At 48.1% G+C, this 18,559-nt stretch overlaps 1 protein-coding gene across 1 annotated transcript in view; it reads right to left on the bottom strand.

Moving 5' to 3' along the window:
- The window catches only part of THSD7B (thrombospondin type 1 domain containing 7B), a 2,268,639-nt gene that overhangs the window by 252,463 nt on the left and 1,997,617 nt on the right, over nucleotides 1-18,559 (bottom strand). The window contains exon 20 of the mRNA XM_069225078.1: nucleotides 13,877-13,992. Within this exon, the coding sequence (XP_069081179.1) occupies nucleotides 13,877-13,992 (116 nt within the window). The remainder of the gene's footprint in view (nucleotides 1-13,876; nucleotides 13,993-18,559) is intronic.

Here is an 18,559-nt window from a genome sequence, read left to right as displayed (position 1 = left end):
ACAAATTTCTCACTGTGCACCTAACCTTTAAACACAGAAGAAAGGAGCAAGGGCTAATCCTAGTCAACACATACATACCTCTGAGATGAAAAAATCAACAGGAATTGTCAAACTTGCTTGTGGACCACATCACTCAAATGGCTGACTCATACCCACTTCTTCCACTACTAGTAACAGGGGACTTCAACATGAACCTGTTAGGAGGGTCAGAAACTAACAAGATCCTCAATGCCCAGGAACACCAGTGGTAGGTTCTGGAACAAGCACTGATTAAAACAGCAAAAAGAAGCAACATAGGAACAGCCTTAGTTGGCTCTCTTGAGCACATGGGTCTCAGAGCTCTAAATGGTCAATTCAGCAAATATATACCCCTCCCTATCTTTCCACGCCACAAATGGAAACTCAGTTATCAATTTCATTGGGTCTACCTATCCCTGTTGCAATCTGTTTCTTCCTTAAACTGGGTCTAAGGTCCAAAAGCGATCACCTACAACAGGAAGTGGATATCACTTCGTCCCCAGCCTTACACACTACAAATATGGCACCTGCCGGCACCAAACACGTAAGCCAGCTGAAAAGAATCAAATGGATGGCTACTTCTTTATCTTCCCTGGCTGAAGAAGCTGACAAGCACTTAAAAGCTTCCTAGAGAAGAGAAGGGTCAACCAAGGACAAATGGGAGTCTTTTATTAACTCATACACCCAGCAATTTGCCAGAAATGTTGCTGCTACCAGGTGCCATACCCCACGAGCCACAAAGAAGCCCTACACCTTGCACAGTCTGAATCAGCTAAAGAGGAAAGTTAATCAGGCACTCTGGCAAGTCCATTGATTTCCCGATCAAGAACGCCACCTCACCAAATTGAAACAAGGGAAAGGAAAGCTGAAACAGGCAGCATGGGAAACCAGGAGGCTACTTATGGAGAGAATTTGGGCCAAACTCATTTGGGACATTAAACACAAGAATGCCAGTAAATTCTGGAGTACTGTAAATGCCCTGAAAATCAACAAGGTCCAGTCTCGGACTCAAACATCTCAGAGGCGGACTGGGCATCTTTTTTGAAAATCCGAAGGTGTTGAGGATCATGCTACCATCAGTGGCCTAGGCAGGCCGACCAAGCTCACCAACTCAGCCACCTGCGACTCCAGTTATATGGACAGTGAACTAGCCATCTCCAGTTCAGGTATCCAAAGGCTAATAGACAGAGGGAGAAAGATGGGAGCCCCTGGCCCATATGAAGTTCCTCAGGCCATCTATAAACTGTAACCACCCAAGTGGGCCGAAGTCATGACCCCCTCTTCAACTACAGCGTTAATGGCAAACCAATTCCAGAATCCTGGAAGGGATCCGAAATCTCTCCAATACACAAAGGCGGCAACAAGTTGATTCCCAGTAATTACTGACTGATCGCACTCATAGACAATGACGCAAAGTACTGCACCAGCACTGCCCTTGAACGTCTGATCGACTGGGCCAGCCAAGAATCAATAATCCCTCCAAACCAAACAGGGTTTACAAGTAACTTAGGTACGGACACTAACATCATGGCGTTATCCCTCATTCTAGACTCGTCAAAGACATCAAAGCTACCATTCTATTTTTGCTTCATCGACTTCAAAGCATCCTTTGACAACATCAATTGAAACAGACTCTGGGAGAAACTCAAATGCTGCCAAATCCCACAGCAACTGCTAAAAGCCATTGAGACCCTGTACACCAGCACATGGGTTAGGATTAAAATGGGCAAAGGATCAAACCTATACAGGAAGATCATGAAGACAAAAGGCTTAAAAAAGGGCTGTGTCTTGGCCCCCATGCTATTCAATATCTTTGTGGTAGACTTTTTAACAGCACTATCTTCAGTCAACTCCCATGCACCACGATTGGGGAAGAAGCAACTGTCAAACCTGCTATATGCAGATTGTTAGACCTGACAACCTTCGGGTGGTTACCCCTAACTTTTTCCCTGCCTCCCTCCACTTTTTGGAAACTGTCTTTGTTGGTTGTAGGACTCTGTGCACTTTACCACTGCTAACCAGTGCTAAAGTGCATATGTTCTCTCCCTTAAAACATGGTGACATTGGTTCACACCCAATTGGCAGGGCCTGTAGATTAAATGCTACTAGTGGGCCTGCAGCACTGATTGTGCGTCCCATAAGTAGCCCCTTCACTATGCCTCAGGCCAGGGTGAGCAGTTTCACTGCCACTTCGACTTGGCATTTAAAAGTACTTGCCAAGCCTTAAAACTCCCCTTTTTCTACATACAAGTCACCCCTAAGGTAGACCTTAGGTAACCCATAGGGCAGGTTATTATGTAGGTAAAAGGCACGACATGTAGTTTATATGTCCTGGTAGTATAAAAACTCCTAAATTCATTTTATACTGCTGTGAGACCTACTCCTTCCAGAGGCTAACATTAGGGCCACCCTCATATACTGTTTGAGTGGTAGATTCTGATCTGAAAGGAGTAACAAGGTCATATTTAGTATGGGCAGAATGGTAATACAAAATCCTGCTGATTGGTGAAGTTGGATTTAATATTACTGTTTGAGAAATGCCACTTTTAGAAAGTGAGCATTTCTCTGCACTTAAATTCTTCTGTGCCTTACAATCCACGTCTGGCTGGGTTAGTTGACAGCTCCCTTGTGCTTTTCACTCAGACAGCTCCAAACACAGGATGCTCAGTCACACCTGCACACGTTTGCATACTGAATGGGTCTTCCTGGGCTGAGACGGTGGAGGGCCTGACACTTACATGTCTTAGGACAGTTGCCTGTCCTCACACAATGGACTGCCACACCCCCTGCTGGGACCCTGGCAGACAGGATGGAACTGAAACGGGACCTTGTGCACTTCTAAGTCACTTTTTGAAGTCTCCCCCACTTCAAAGGCACATTTGGGTATTTAAACAGGGCCTCTGACCCTACCAACTCAGACACTCCTGGACCTGAACCTGCAACCTGTCAAGAGGACCTAACTGGCTGCCCAAAGGACTAACCTGACTGCTTTTTTGCAAAGGACTGCTTCCCTGCTGTTTTCCTGCTCCCTTGCCGCCCTCTGGCTCTGCTGAGAAGTGCTCTCCAAGGGCTTAGATTGAGCATGCCTCCTGTTTTCTGAAGTCTCAGGACCGAAAAGACTTCATCTCTGCAAAGAACTCCTTGTGCAGTGAAATTTCGATGCACAGCCTGCCAGAAACAATGCACAGCCTGCACTGCAGTGATAAAATCACTGCACGCTGAACTGGAACAATGCAGCCCAGCTCCTAGAGTGGAGATTGACGCAGCGCCAGCGTTGTGACGGAAACCTTAAAGCACGGACCACTGGATCAACGCATAGCCGAGCCAGAATGACACAGCCTGACTTCCTGCTAGAAGAATTGATGCAGCGCCTGCTGTGCGACAGAAAGTTCTATGCATCGCGCACCGGATCAACGCCGCTCCTGTGTCTTTGTCCTGCCCGTCCAGGATTTCTCTTCATCGACCCCGGGTGTGTCCAAATACCCTGCAACCCAAAGAGGATCCAAGTCTGCATGCCGGAAAATTGACGCAAAGCCCTTGTTGCGTAAAAAAACATCAAAGCATATTCTGTGTGTGCTCGTAAAAACGTACGCACACTTCCCCGTTTTCCACACATCTTCTCCTTTGTGGTCCCTTGCAAATAATGTAGACTCAAAACAAGTACTTTGTGCTTGCAAGAGACACTTGGTGCTTTTTAAGAACTAAAGACTCTATTTTTCATTACAAAAGTGATATCTCAACTTGTACTTATCAAATCTTGATAGTTTTGACCTTATTCTAAACCTGTGTGGTGTATTTTTGTGGTGTTTATACTGTGTTATTGCATAATTTATTATACAAATACTTTACACATTGCCTTCTAAGTTAAGCCTGACTGCTCAGTGTCAAGCTACCAGAGGGTGGGACAGGATGATTTGGATTGTGTGTGACTTACCCTCACTAGAGAGAGGGTCTTTGCTTGGACAGGGGGGTAACCTGACTGCCAACCAAAGACCCCGTTTATAGCACAGATGATGTAGTGCCTCCTGAAAGCCATGGAAGACTACTCTCTTGAGAACAGGCTACAAATCAACCATAAAAAAAACAAAAATCATGATAATAGGGAAGAGATACCTGTAGGGGTTTCCAACCTGGGGGGTCAGTGGAAGTGTGTGTGAAGAAACACGCCTCGCTAGTTCTAATGAGCTATAAGATCCTAGCTCCCCAGTCATACCTGGGTGAAATTTTAACTTAAGATATAAAGAGGAAGTACTTTCTCTATCACTTGGGGATTGTCCCTGGCGACGGCCACCAAAAGATGGATTTTGCAGGATATGCTGGCTAACACCCGAAATGGTGCCCCACATGCTCTGCCCCCAGGACCCTGGAGGAACGCCTTAGGCTTCTGAGACCACTGTGGGTTCATCTGGGGTTCGTACATGCAGACACGCAATAGTAATATGTCTTAATTCCACCAACCAAAAACTGATTGCCCATACAGTGAGATACCTCGAGGGTGTGGAGAGCGCCCTGGCCAATGACAACAAGACTCTGTAACAAGCGTTCTGCCAGTGAGCAAACACTATAACCTCCCAGCATCAATGACACCTATTCAAAAGGTACACAACTTCCATGGTTTTATTTTCTATGGATCTATTTATTTAAAGAGCGATGGTTTGATTTTATGCATTTTATTGTGTATAAGTGCAATGGTTTTCATTAACTAGGCGCACTGATAATAACATGTGATTTGATTTGACTTTGCATAAGTGTGTTGCAAGAAATTACTCATTGTACATGGCCTTTACTTTGAAAACGTCATTGTTCAGGCATCTGTAGTGGAAAGAGTATCTTGAGTATTAATGTCAAACAAGACACCACCGGCTCACGTTCATGCTGAAGCACAATGATCATCCCTGAGCTAATGTTTTTTTTTAGTACAAGTGTGCCTAATGAGATCATTAGTGAGCAGCTCCTTGTAAACCTGGCGCTGCACATATTTTTATTGTTTGCCTAACATAGTACTGCAGATTTTCTGGCAGAGGTGTACCAAGGATTTCCCTTCACTTCAAAGTAGTTCCTTTTGGTACTAGCATGTTGGAGAATGTCTTTTCCACTCCTGGGGGATGGGAGAGGTCGTATAAAGCATGCCAGTTCAGTATTCCCCCCACACAAATGAAGGAATGTCCAAAAATATAGTACAGAATATTTCAACACTTAGGCCCTCATTATGACATTGGCGGTAAATGGAGCTTACGCTGTGCTGATGGCCACCAACTTACTGCTGCGCTGGTGAATATCTGTTCACCATATTATGACACACACCCACCAATCCGACAGAATACAGACACATACACAAATCTGCCAGACCAAAGGTCAGTGAAATACTGGCGGTCCCAAAACCCACACCGTTACGCCAACAGAACAACACCTATCACATTAAAACCCATGAATCACCACGGTGGACATTCAACGGCGGTAAACCATAGGCGGTACTCACAATTGACACCCACATAAAAAACAACACTAAATTGGACAATTCAAACAACACACACCTGACACTTATACACACACCACACCCACTATAAAACACGCACCCACATTACCCACAACCCTTTACCAACAACAATTACTGCCAGGAGATTGACATGAACAGCACAGAGACAACTAGACACACACACACCACTCACCCCCATACACCCCTCACACACTCCACATCACACACCCCACCACACCCTCACCAATACACATCACATGACACCCATGGCACCACAAAGGCATGCCCGTTTCACTGAGGAGGAGCTAAGGGTCATGGTGGAGGAAAACATCAGGGTAGAGCCACAGCTCTTTGGAGCACAGGTGTTGCAGATATCAATAGCAAGGAAGATGGAGCTATGGCATATAATGGTGGACAGGGTCAATGCCATGGGACAGCAACCAAGAACAAGGGATGACATCAGGAAGAGGTGGAATGACCCACGGGGGAAGGTACATTATATAGCAGCAAGTCACCAGCTCGCCATACAGAAGACCTCCCCCACAACTCACAGTATGGGAGGAGAAAGACTTGGCATTACGGCATCCTGAGGGACTCGCCGGAGTTGGAGGAGGGCTGGACACTGGTAAGTCTACTTTTAACAATTATCACCCCCTATACCTGCATGCCATCACACACCCTCACCCTCACTCTCATCACTCCACCACATCCCACACACTCCACCATCACATCTCATTAATCCCAATGCCAAGCCTTACATACTGTACCAATGTATTGGCACCCCTCACAGCCCTGCATGGACACTCATCACCAAAGCATGCACAGCATAGGGAAACTATCATAACCACAATACACCAACATACACAATCAAAAGCTGGCAGGGGAACAACAACCATAGAGGGGAAGCTACAGAAGTACAAATGTCAGAAACCTGAAGCATAATACATAATTTACATCCCCACAGGTACCCCAGTCAATGTCACTGGAGAGGAGGTGCCACCACTATCCAGTCCCCCAACCAAAGAGGCCCACAGTAATGACAGTAACTCTGGACTTCAGGATCTGGACGATCTACCTGACCCATCAGGGACACTGGTCACCCAAGCCCAGCCACAGACCACTATAGAGCCTTCTTCATCAGGATCCAACACGACAGCACCCACCCATCGTACCCACACATCTGCCCCAGGACACGTCAATCAGCAGTGTGCCCACCTGTACAGGGACCCCAGGCCACACCTCCCACACAAGACAATCGGGGTCCTGGAGTCAGTGGCAGTGGGCACACCGTTCAGGGGACAGAGGCAAGGGCCAACAGGGACACTGGGGAGACTGCTGTGCGCCAGGGGGAGGACAGGACCAGGGAAACGACTCTCCAGGAGGCACTCTCCGAGATCCTAGGAGCCTACCAACATTCCCAGGACATGATAGGCCAGATCCTAGACAACGTGTATGAAAACAGGTGGGTGCAGGAGGGACAGGATCAGGGAGGACTTGCAAGCCATTAACATCACCCTGAACTCCATAGCAGGTGTGCTCGCAGACATGGCCAACATCACGAGGGAGGCAACAGCACACCAGTGGGCCCCTGCCACTAGCCAGTCATCTGAACAGCCCTCCACTTGTGCTGCTGCCAGTGGCCAGGAGGCCCCGCTACAGGACCAACAGGCCACCAGCACCCCTCCCCCTGCAGAAGGTGAACCACCCCTCAAACGTTCCCTGCAAACCATACAGAAGCCAGAGACACTTGCCAAGACCACCGCCAGGAAATGAGACTCTCCTGATTGTCCCCATTGTGTCCCACTCAGTCACCTTGTCCACCTTGAACTGCCATTGCTCCCCTTCCTTTGTACTCATGGACAATGCACCTGTGCTACAAATAGACTCGGACAATATCCTGAACTTTCCTCCATCATAACCCCAGTCCACTGCACTTTCCCCTCTGTATTTTAGCACAACAATAAACACCCTTGGATAAAACTCGACTACTAGTATTTCATGTATTGAAAATTTGTATTGATTAAAACAGCTACATCCATTGCAAATTAACTGTACATAAAAGGAGCATAGAATTAATGTCCTGTTGTTGTGATCACACCAGGAGAATGTTGTCATATCACCAACATCTGCAAAAATAATGTCCATAGGTAACAGTAAGTAGGGCAAAGAAGTGGGTAATGCCAGCATGCCAATGCCACTCAGAATACACCAATACTCACAGAAATGTGAAGTTGCACTGTCTCACCTGTGTGTCATTGGAAGTACTGATGTATCACTGATGTTCTGTTGTCCACATCCTCATCCTCTGCCTCCTCATCCTCACTGTGCTCAGGGTCCACTACTGCCACAGGGGCATCTCCAGTCTCCTCCTCCTGCAGAAAAGGTACATGCCTCTGAGGGCCAGATTGTGCAACATGCAGCATGCCAATACTATCTGCCAGACTCTCTTGGGTGAGTAGCAGAGGGATCCACCTGTCAGATGGAGGCACCTGAACCTGCCCGTCAGGAGACCAAAGGTCCTTTCAATGATCCTTCTGGTTTGCCCATGTGCCTCATTCTAACATTTTTCTGCCTTGTCCTGGCATTCCTCAGTCTTGGGATGCTACTATTCCTCAAGACAAAGGCATCATGCACCGACCCTGGATACTTAGCATTGACATGGGAGATGTACTGGTCCCCAAGCACACCATCTGCACATTCATGGAGTGGAAACTCTTATGATTCCTGAACACCTGTTCATTTTGGCATGCAACACAAATGCAATATGTGTTCCATCAAACCCCCCAATTATATTGGGGATATGTTCCATCGCAAAAAACCCAGCCTTCACAGTGGCCAAATCCTCAACCTTGGGGAAAGCAATGTAGCTGCACATGCATTTTATCAGGGAAGACAAGACTCTTGTTAGCACGACTGAGAACGTTGGCAGTGACATTCCTGCTGCCATGTCCACTGTCACTTGGAAAGAACCAGTTGCCGGGAAATGGAGCACTAATAGCACTTGCACAAGAGGGGGGATCCCAGAGGGATTACGGGTAGCTGATATCAGGTCAGGTTACAATTGGGCACACAGCTCTGTGATTGTGGCCCTGCCCAGTCTATAGGTGAGTATTATGTGCCTGTCCTCCAGTGTAGCTAAGTCCACCAGGGATCTGTACACGGAGTTGTGTCTCCATCTCCTAATTATCAACAGCGGTAGGTATCTAAGGGACATTAGAGTGAGTAGGCTGTCACAAACTGAACAATGGAGCCACAACAGAAGTCCGCAATGTGCAAACATATTATGGGACAGTGTAATTTGTAAGGTATGTGCCCATTGATATGGTGACACAGCAATTATCGATAGGCCTGTTCCCCCCTGAAATGGACCGGCTGTCCTGTGTGGAGGGAGAGGTGGATGTGAGGTAATTCCGCCGACGTTGTGCGCAGTGGCGGTAGGCAGTCATGAACTGCCGTGCAATTTCTCATTGATTATTATTGGGCCCTATTCGGTACAGTGTCCAACGGGGATATACGGCATGCACAGCAGCGGACGTGACCACCATTTTCTATCTGATTCCTCACTTGTTTCCTGACCTTCCATAGGAGAGGACCCACACTGCATGTGCTGCTGTGGCCTGTGTCTGGAACTTACCATGGCCCATGTGACCGGAGAAAGGGCCCCAGGCTTCACTTCTGAGGAGTTGGAGCGACTGGTGGATGGGGTCCTACCCCAGTACAGACTGTTGTATGGGCCTCCAGAGCAACAGGTGAGTGCCCTCTGGGCACAATACATGTGGCATGAAGGCATGGACTTGTGTGTGAAAGCCTCGTGTAAGGGGGGTGTGTGGATGTCCTCTTGGCGGTGTACATGCTGTGGGCTGGGCTATGTGTATGCCAATGGTGATGCAAATGGGTATGGTGGGCCATTTGTGTGACAGGCCGGACTGTTTGTCCAATGGTGTTCTCCAGTCTTTATTGCCTCTGCAGGTCAGCGCCCATCAAAAGAAAGGAACATGGTGTGCCATCGACAAGGAGGTGCGGACCCTGGGGGTCTATGGCAGGCAGAGCACCCACTGTCGCATAATGGTGGGAGGACCTGAGATGCTGGGCACGGAAGACCACAGAGGCCCAGCTGGGTATGGCCTCCCAACAAGGAAGGGGTGCCCGTCGGACCCTGACCCCCTGATGGGCTCCATACTGGCGGTGGCCTACCCTGAGCTGGATGGGCGCTTGAGGACATCACAGCAGCAACAAGTGGATTAGTACAGTGGCTACCATTACAACTTACGGCTGGTGGGGTGGTATCAGGGTGGTGGTTGTGTGTCAGTGGGTGTCCCTAGACCAGGCCAGCCATAGTAGTATAGGTAGTCTGGTGCCTAAGGGTTTAAATGTGAAATAATGCTTACCTAGCTTGTTAGTATTCACTTCTGGGCACTGCTGCATGGGTCGCAGGTGTGCTGCAGTTGGTGGTGTGTGCCCCTCCTCATTCCTTTGTGACTAGCCATTTCACTGTTAGTGCCATGCATAGTGCGTAGGCCTGTTCCCTGTGTTTGAGGGTGCTGTGTACGCCAACGGTGGTGTTGATGCAGTCATTGACCCAGTGTATCCCTTGTCTCTCCCCCCTTTCTTGTTTTGTCATCCTGTCCTTATGTGCATTAGCATAATCTGATGGAGGAGCAGAGGCATCGGCGACAGAGGGAGCTGCATCCCACAGGACCCTGGAGGCAGAGTCCATCGACGCTGAGAGCACCAGTGGGACGGAGGGCGAGGGAAGCACCACGGCAGAGACTGGAGGGGACAACACAGACTATGTTACCTCCTCTGATGGGAGCTCCCCGGTGGTGGCTGATACCCCTGTGACCACCCCAGCTGCAGGTACAACCGACACCCCTGTACCAGCACTGCCCTCCCAGTAGCCCCTCAGGGCATTGCCCGTGCCCACTCACCCAGGAGGGCGGGTATCTCCTTCGCCCCAGGCACCTCAGGCCATGCCCCACTGAGCCCTGCTGCCCTGAGGGAGGAGGCTATTGACCTCCTGAAATTCTTCTCTGAAAGACAATCAACCATTGTGAATGCTATCCAGGGTCTGGCAGCCCAGATGCAGCAATGCAATGCTTTCCTGGAGGGCATTCACGGTGGATTGGAGACCCAATAAAGATCGATTCAGGCTCTGGCCTCCTCTCTGATGGCAGCCATTCTCCCTGTTTCAGCCGTTCCCCCTTCCAACTTCCACTTTCCTGTCCCAGTCTCCTCCACCCCAACCCATCACACGCACACAGCCAGATGACCATGCACACAACACCACACCCAAGAGTGGCACAGGCAAACACAAGCACCACACTTCATCCCACAGGCACTCACACAAACATCCACTATCTCTGCTGTCTCCCCCTCCTCCTCCATCTCCCACCCAGTTACGTCTACACTCAAACCTGCATGCACTACATCAATATCCACTACCAGCATCATCACCACACCAAGCAGAACACACACCTCACGGGCAGACACCTCCACAACATCCATGCATGCGTCCCCTGTGTCCTCTCCCACTGTGTCTGTCCCCTCCTCCTAAAGGACACAAATGCAAGCACTCAGACACCCAACAGCCATCCACTTCACAACAGCATACAGCCCATGCACCTGTACCCAAATCCAGCAGACATAAACATCTAACAAACACTCCCTCATCCTCCACTCCCATTACTCCTCCCATCTCAACGTCCCTAAAAAGCTTTTTCTTTCCACAATTGACCTCTTCCCTCCCATCCTGCACGTATGGGCAGGGTAGCAAGGACCCAGCCCAGCACCTCAGCCAAACAGTTACGGGGCCAGTGGTAGCACCACCTACTCATGTGGGTAGGGATGCCAAACCAACAATACTGAATGGGAAGGAGCCTGCACCAGCTGGAAAGAAGGGGAAGGAGCCTGCACCAGCTGGAAGGAAGGGGAAGGACCCTGCACCACCAGGCAGAGGGGGAAAGAGCCCATCCACCCCTGCCAGGAAGGGTTAGGGATCCCCAACCCATGACCAGGAGGAGAGGAGGCAATCTACGTCAGCAGAAGCTGTCAGGCAAACACTGCCACCACTAGCAGCTGTCACAGGAACCCCACTGCCAGAAGTGGATGTTCAGCCATCAGAGAGTGCAGGGGCTGAACAGGAGCCTCACATATCCACCACTACAGTACAGCCATCAGAGAGCGCAGGGGCTGACCAGGAGCCTCTCACAACCACCACCACAGTGCAGCCATCAGAGAGTGCAGGGGCTGACCATGAGCCTCCCACAACCACCCCACAGTGCAGCCATCAGTGAGTGCAGGGGCTGACCAGGAGCCTCCCACATCCACCACCACAGTGCAGCCATCACCGCCGGCAGACGCCATGTAGTCCAGCCCCCATGGGCTAATGTGAGGCCTGCCCCCTCCAGAATCAGTGGGGAAGACACCCACTTGAGAGACTGTGGTCTTGCACTCCCCAGGACAAAGCACAGGGCATGTTGCCCCCTCCAGAACCAGTGGGCTTGTTGCCGCATCCGGCAGATGTGACGCCCCCACTGAGGTGCCTGCCTATTTGACAGCTGATGCCTCTGCAGTGTTCTATCTGGATTGGTGCAGGATTCCAGTGGGGCCTTGGACTGTGCCCTGTGGCCATGTGGGCCCTTTCAACGATGGACTGGGCAGTGTCCGTAAATTCCTGTTGTCTGTGCATTATTCTGCAGTTTTTCGGGGTCAAATTGTTTTTGTAATGCATCTGGTTGTGTGTATGGCGTGTGTGTGTTGTGCGTGTGTGTGTCACTCTCTTTTTCCTCCCACCCCCACTTGTGTGCCATGCAGCTGTACTCACCGTTGTCTTCTTTGCCGGCGTTGGTGTTCCAGATGAAGCATAACATAGAAGATCATTGGGAATACTTGCAGTTCGGGTTCCATGGCATCGTGGTTCTTCCCTGTGTCTCCAATGGTGAGTCCTTTGACTTTTGTGCTCTGTTTCCGCCAGATTTTTGATGGTGTTGGTGCCACCCTGGAAAAGGTGGTGGATTGTAGCGTGATAATATGGTGGGCGGAACTTTGTCTTCCATCTGGCCGTAGGCGGCTACCGCCGTGGTTACTGTTGTTTCCGCCCTGGCGGTCAATGTGGTACATTGGCTGTCTTTCGGAGATATCACTGCCATGGTCATAATTTGGCGGTACTTACCGTCAGCTTGTTGGCAGTACTACCGCCACTTTATCACCCACCGCCAGGGCCGTAATGAGGGCCTTAGTGTCAGATGGACTATTTACTGCTCTCAAAATATTGTTCCAAATTTGCGACCAGTAAATATTTTTAACTGATGAAATGCCATTAATGGGTTCGAATCTAGTTTCAATCCGACCTGCCTAATTACATTCATTAGGTATGTTGCAAGTTGTGACTCAGTCTGAATGACCACAATCAGAGGGATTGATGGCTTGGAAGAGTCAGTAGGCCACCACGTCTGTGATTAATTTTCAATAAAGGAAACTTTTTTTAAATGGTGTAAATTTTCCTTACAGTGAACAGAGCTGCGTTTAAAAATATATCATTGATCTATAAAATGTAGATTTGGGTTTAAAAGTGGTGCTACAACACGAACCTTCTGGATAACTAATCAGCATCCATTCACAATTCATTTTAGGAGTTAGAAAAACGTTTTGAACTCCTAAAATGGGATTACTAGATAGTAATATCATTTAAACAATCACAAACATTGAATTGGAGCACTTGCAACTGTTTCAATGCTTAATACATTGGGCCCTCAGACAATGCATCTTTCAAACTTATCGACACTGAGCATCTTTCCCGCACACTGCATCAGTCTTCCTTTTAGACAGGAAACCCCTGAAGTGCCACAATTTCCACTTATATAATGTTTCTGGCACTAAAGCGGTAGACTCCAGAGTAAAGTAAAAGATTGACAGCCTTTATTCATCATGCTGCAGAGTACGTCTAAAGCACAAATATCAGCTGCCCAAGCTGCCCTGCACAATTTACGTCAGCGTGCAAGTGCTCTCTTCTGGGAAGACCATGCACAAGGCTGTGATAGGAGTTCAGCTCCGGTGCCCATTAAATCACTTACCTTTCTCAGAAGCTGCCAAGTGGGTGCCAGCAAGTGCAACCTGGAAAGGCATTTTTCTGTAAACTAGACGGATGTCCAATGAGATCCCGATGGGGAGAGAATGTTATTTTCATCGAAGTTCCCACAAGGCAGTAATGAGTGGTGTTTATAATGAGCTTTTGTATAATAAGTTTTTGTTATAGGTGTGCTATGGCGAATTTGAAATTTACCGTACTAATGCAAAATGTAAATACATTTACCGTCTGCCTAGGGTGAAAAACATTAGTAGATCATTGCTGAAATAGTTGTCTGTTTCTCTTTAAAATCTTACCTGCTCACAGAAGTTGATGTTGACAGATTTTCCATCACTGCCTATACAATCCAAAATACGCGTCTTAATTCCCTGTCCACAAGCCGCATTTTCACTTAGTTGGCAAGTACTCCAATCTGAAGATGTCCAATAACAGTTAGTTAGATGAAAATTCACACAAAATCAAATATTTTCTTTAGAATTTATTATAATTCACATTTTGCGATTGTTGTTTTTGAACTGAACTAATAGAGCAAAGCCGTGCACGAAAGGGAGAGAGAGCAGGAATGTGCCATATTTACCCATAGATGGCGCATTCCTGTCCTCTTCTTGCGCTGACGCACAATGTACTGCTGTGCGCTAACACAGGCACCCTTGTGTCATGGTGCAAGGTTGCCTGTGTTGTAGGCAGGGTTGCTTGTTTGTAACAAGGAGCACTTCCTGCATGAAAACAATCCTCAGAAGCATTTTCCGCCCACCATATAATGACCGTGGCAGAGCCACCATGGTCAAAACACCGACACCGCCAGGCTGCCGCCACCAGGTTGCCTGTCAGTCTCGGCGTTTCAAATCTGCTGCATAATCCCCAGCGCTGCCTTGGGGAATATGAGTCCCATCCTGCCAGCCTTTCCATGGCGGTTAACACCACCATGGAAATGCTTGTGGAATGAGGGACTCGGGGCCCTTGGGGGCCCCTGCTCTGGCCATGCACTTGGCATGGCAGTGCAGGGGCCCCCATGCACAGCCCCCTCATGCATTTCACTGCCCGAATTACATGCAGTGAAATGCGCGATGGGTGCTGCTGCACCTACCGCACCGCCACATTGGTGCCGGCTCCTATTTCCCAACGGCCCAGTGGGAAACTCAAAATAGGGCCGGCGGGGACTGCACTGGTGGTCAAATGGCAGCAATGAATGTTGTTCTTGTATAGTGTTACTACGGCCTAGGGGATCCTTTGTTGAACTTTCTAAGAGAGACATTTGCAGGAAGTACTAGTAGGAAGGTGGGGTAAGACAATGACTCTGATAGGTAGGGGATATTTGGGGTCTAAGTTGTCAGCTTAGGTGAAGGAAAAAATCTTCCAGAAGATCTCCATCTTCAGACACCTCATGAATTTTAGCTACTTGTCTTGTTTTAATTTCAGTTTTAGGTAACTGGCTTCAATTGACCACTATGGTAGCAACAAATTCTTTCTATGAAAAGTATTGGCTCAATTCTTAGAATGTTGATCTCTAAACTTTATTTAGGAATCAATGAGGAAACATCAGTGTAGAAGTGTCTGAATTAAAATGTATGTTGGCTGCCTATATTGGCACTTTGAAATTTGTCCTTAAAATCGGCATGAATGGTCAGTACTGAAGAACACTATGGCGAGCAGCAAGGACAGCAATCCTTCCTTAGAAATGCAACAGGGAAAGATAGCACACACAACCCACATATTACAAAATGCATTCTCATGACTATGTTCACCTCTTACATTTGTTGTGTATTTTGAAGTCCTAGGTATGCATGTGTTGCTACATGTTGCTACATGTTGAAGCATTCAAGTGCTTTGTGAATGGGACCATGTAGATACAGAAGGGAGTAGAAGAAAGAGGGGAGCTTTTTGATACATGACAATTTTAATAAGCTGAAGAAGGCATTGATGAGAGGAGTAAAGCTGGTGAGTTTGGCATTATAGATTTAGTGGTATGCAGATGTCAGCTTTAAGTCATTATTAATCTTGGTTATGTCCCTCTCTTGCAACCTTGACATATTCAGAAGTATGATGTTGTATGGAGAGGTTACAAAAGGTTTCAAGCTTGAAGGAGTGGGCACAGTTAGACTGGCACTCAGAATATCAAGTTTCCCATAAAAGTTTATCATCAACATATTGCATAATTCCTGAGATGCCACTTTCAAGTGAGGAGTGGATGGACTAACCAACGTCTTGTTGCCGATCTTGTAGAGTTATTTGCTCAGGTTTTCAGATTTCATTAATTGGGGTTGGGTTTCAATTCAGTGTGTCAGGAGAAACTCTCAGAGCCACAAGCGACTGGTCAGGTAAATAATGGGTTTGTACTCTGCAGGGGTTAACAACCCTGTCCCCTGTACCGAGTCCTCCGCCCTCTTGAAGAAATATTCGTGGCTGGCCTAAACACAAGCTTTATGGTCAACTGCACCTTTGTTGCAACCTGCATCCTGAACAGCCCCATCCCATACACTCTCCCTGGCCTGCTACTCTCTCTCACCCCTGCCAGTGATTGGTGGAGTGTGTAGTCTGCCAAACAATTGTCTGCTCGAGATGTTTTCACCTTGATATAGGAGATGATAGGGCAGTGGTGCTGTATCTATTTGCTAAGAGTCACATACATGTGTAAAATCAGAACAATCACAAACTACTACCTATATAGTGAACCCTCTAGTTTTTGCCTGACTTGCAGGCATAATGAAAAATGTGCATACCCCTGATTTTGATGCAGAGGATCTGAGAAAGGAGGAGGCTGTGATGACCTGTGTGAGGTGGGGAGATGACTACATTTAAGAAATCATTAGTGTTTCTTGGAGTAAACTATAAGGAGAAAGCACTTTTAGGAGGTTAGCTCTATGATTCTTTTCATAAGTAGTTACTTGAATGAATCATCATGTAGGCATTGTGAGATTTTCCAACTGATAGAACTCAAAATGAACAGGACAACCCTACAGCTGTCCCACAAATGGGTCTATCAATTAGAGACAGTTTATGCTCTGGCCAACATTATGAGGAATTTCCAGTATTGTGCCTAAGGGTGTGTACTTCCATATAAAATGTCAATGTTTAGATGAGTGAAAATATGAAACTGTACAGTGAGACAGTTATTTTACATTCACAATAAACACCTGCAAGCATTTATAGGCATTTCACCATATGATGGCAGAAGAAGTTGCTAAGAATGTTTATTAGTTACACCCTTTTTTTAGAATCAATGATTCAGTAATGCTTTTGGGGGCACAGCCAGGCAGTAAGAGAAATGGCTGGCTTCTGCTAGACCTCTCTGTCAACTTGGCACCAAGCATACACTTCGCGACTAGGCCTGGGCAGACCCGCAGTTTTACTCCGCTGAGTTTCAAAAAAACTCTGAGAGTTTCCACAGAATTCCTCAAATGGGGAGAAATAGGCACCTTGTACTGCTCACGCTGTGATTTAGCTCCTAGAGCTCATTCTGCATTGAAAATTCATCATCAATGGAACCATGCGACTTCCCAGAGGGCCCAGCTTCATGAGTTATTTGCTGCTCCAGTAGATTTTCTACTCAAGTGTCAGCGCAAGTGTCAAGTGGGCGGGCCGGCCCAGCGGGGATGTCGGCTGCAACACGGGAGCCGGCTCCAAATGGAGCTGGCGGTGTTGCGGCGGTGCGACAGGTGCAGTTGCACCCATCGCGCATTTCACTGTCTGCTAGGCAGACAGTGAAAAGCTCCATGGGGCCGTGGCAGGGGGCCCCGCAACTCCCCTTTCTGCCAGCCTTTTCATGGCGGTTCCTACCACCATGAAAAGGCTGGCGGGAGGGGGACTCGTAATCCCCTGGGCAGCGCTGGATTACAACCGCCGGGACCAATGTGGCGGGAAACCGCCGGGACCAATGTGGCGGGAAACCGCCGGGACCAATGTGGCTTCTGCCGCGGTCGTAATCCCCGAGTTTGTACCGCCAGCCTGTTGGCGGTACAAACTCTAGAACAGCCCTGACGGTCTTTGACCGCCAGGGTTGTAATAACGGCCTATGTCTTTTGCCTCCCCCTCCCCACCGCACTCCCTAACCACCCCCTTCCCCAGGGCTGTGCATGACAAATTCCTATCTAATTCTCTCAAGTTATGCTAAGTTATAACGTCCTTCATTGAATGTCCATCTCATGTCTCAATACCATTGATACTGTTCTGCCACTTACTTACTGTTAGAAATGGGGTCTTTGGTTGACAGTCTGGTTACCCCCTGTTCAAGCAAGGACCCTCACTCTAGTTAGGATAAAAGAGAATCACCCTCAGCTAACCCCTGCTTACCCCCTTGGTAGCTTGGCAGAGCAGTAGGCTTAACCTCAGAGTGCTAGGTGTAAAGTATTTGTACCAACACACACAGTAACTTAATGAAAACACTACAAAATGACACAACACCAGTTTAGAAAAATAGGAAATATTTATCTAGACAAAACAAGACCAAAGCGACAAAAATCCAACATACACAAGTCAAGTTATGATTTTTTAAAGGTTTAAAATAAAAAGAGTCTTTAGGTAGTTGTAACACCACACTAGCGCTGCTAGCGTGAAAATGTACCTGGTTTGCGTCAAAAAAAATAACCCCGCACGGGCGGTGTGCGTCGAAAGTAACCCTGCACGGCTGTGTGCGTCGAAAACAACTCGGCACGGCGGTGCGTGTTGAAAAAGCCAGCCACACGACGATCCGAAAGTCCCGCGGCGCAGGGTGCGATCTCTCAGCCTCCGTCAGCGATGCTGCGCGTCGTTTCTCCTGCTCCGGGCGTCGGTTTTTCGGTCGCGTTTCCTGCGGCGTCGTTTCTCAGCTGCGAACCGGCGTCGCGTCGTTTTCTCAGCCGCGATCGGATTCGCGTCGATCTTTTCTCCGCACGGCGCTCGGTGCGTGTATTTTTGTCCTTAGGCTGCCAGCCTCTCCTTTCAGGGTCCCAGGAACTGGAAGGGCACCACAGAGCAGAGTAGGGGTCTCTCCAGAGACTCCA

This window comes from Pleurodeles waltl, chromosome 3_1 (genome assembly GCF_031143425.1).
Source record: "Pleurodeles waltl isolate 20211129_DDA chromosome 3_1, aPleWal1.hap1.20221129, whole genome shotgun sequence".
In the NCBI taxonomy this organism is placed as follows: domain Eukaryota; kingdom Metazoa; phylum Chordata; class Amphibia; order Caudata; family Salamandridae; genus Pleurodeles; species Pleurodeles waltl.
The sequence above is the reverse complement of the archived record's forward strand: the minus strand, read 5'-3'. Positions and strand labels throughout refer to the sequence as shown.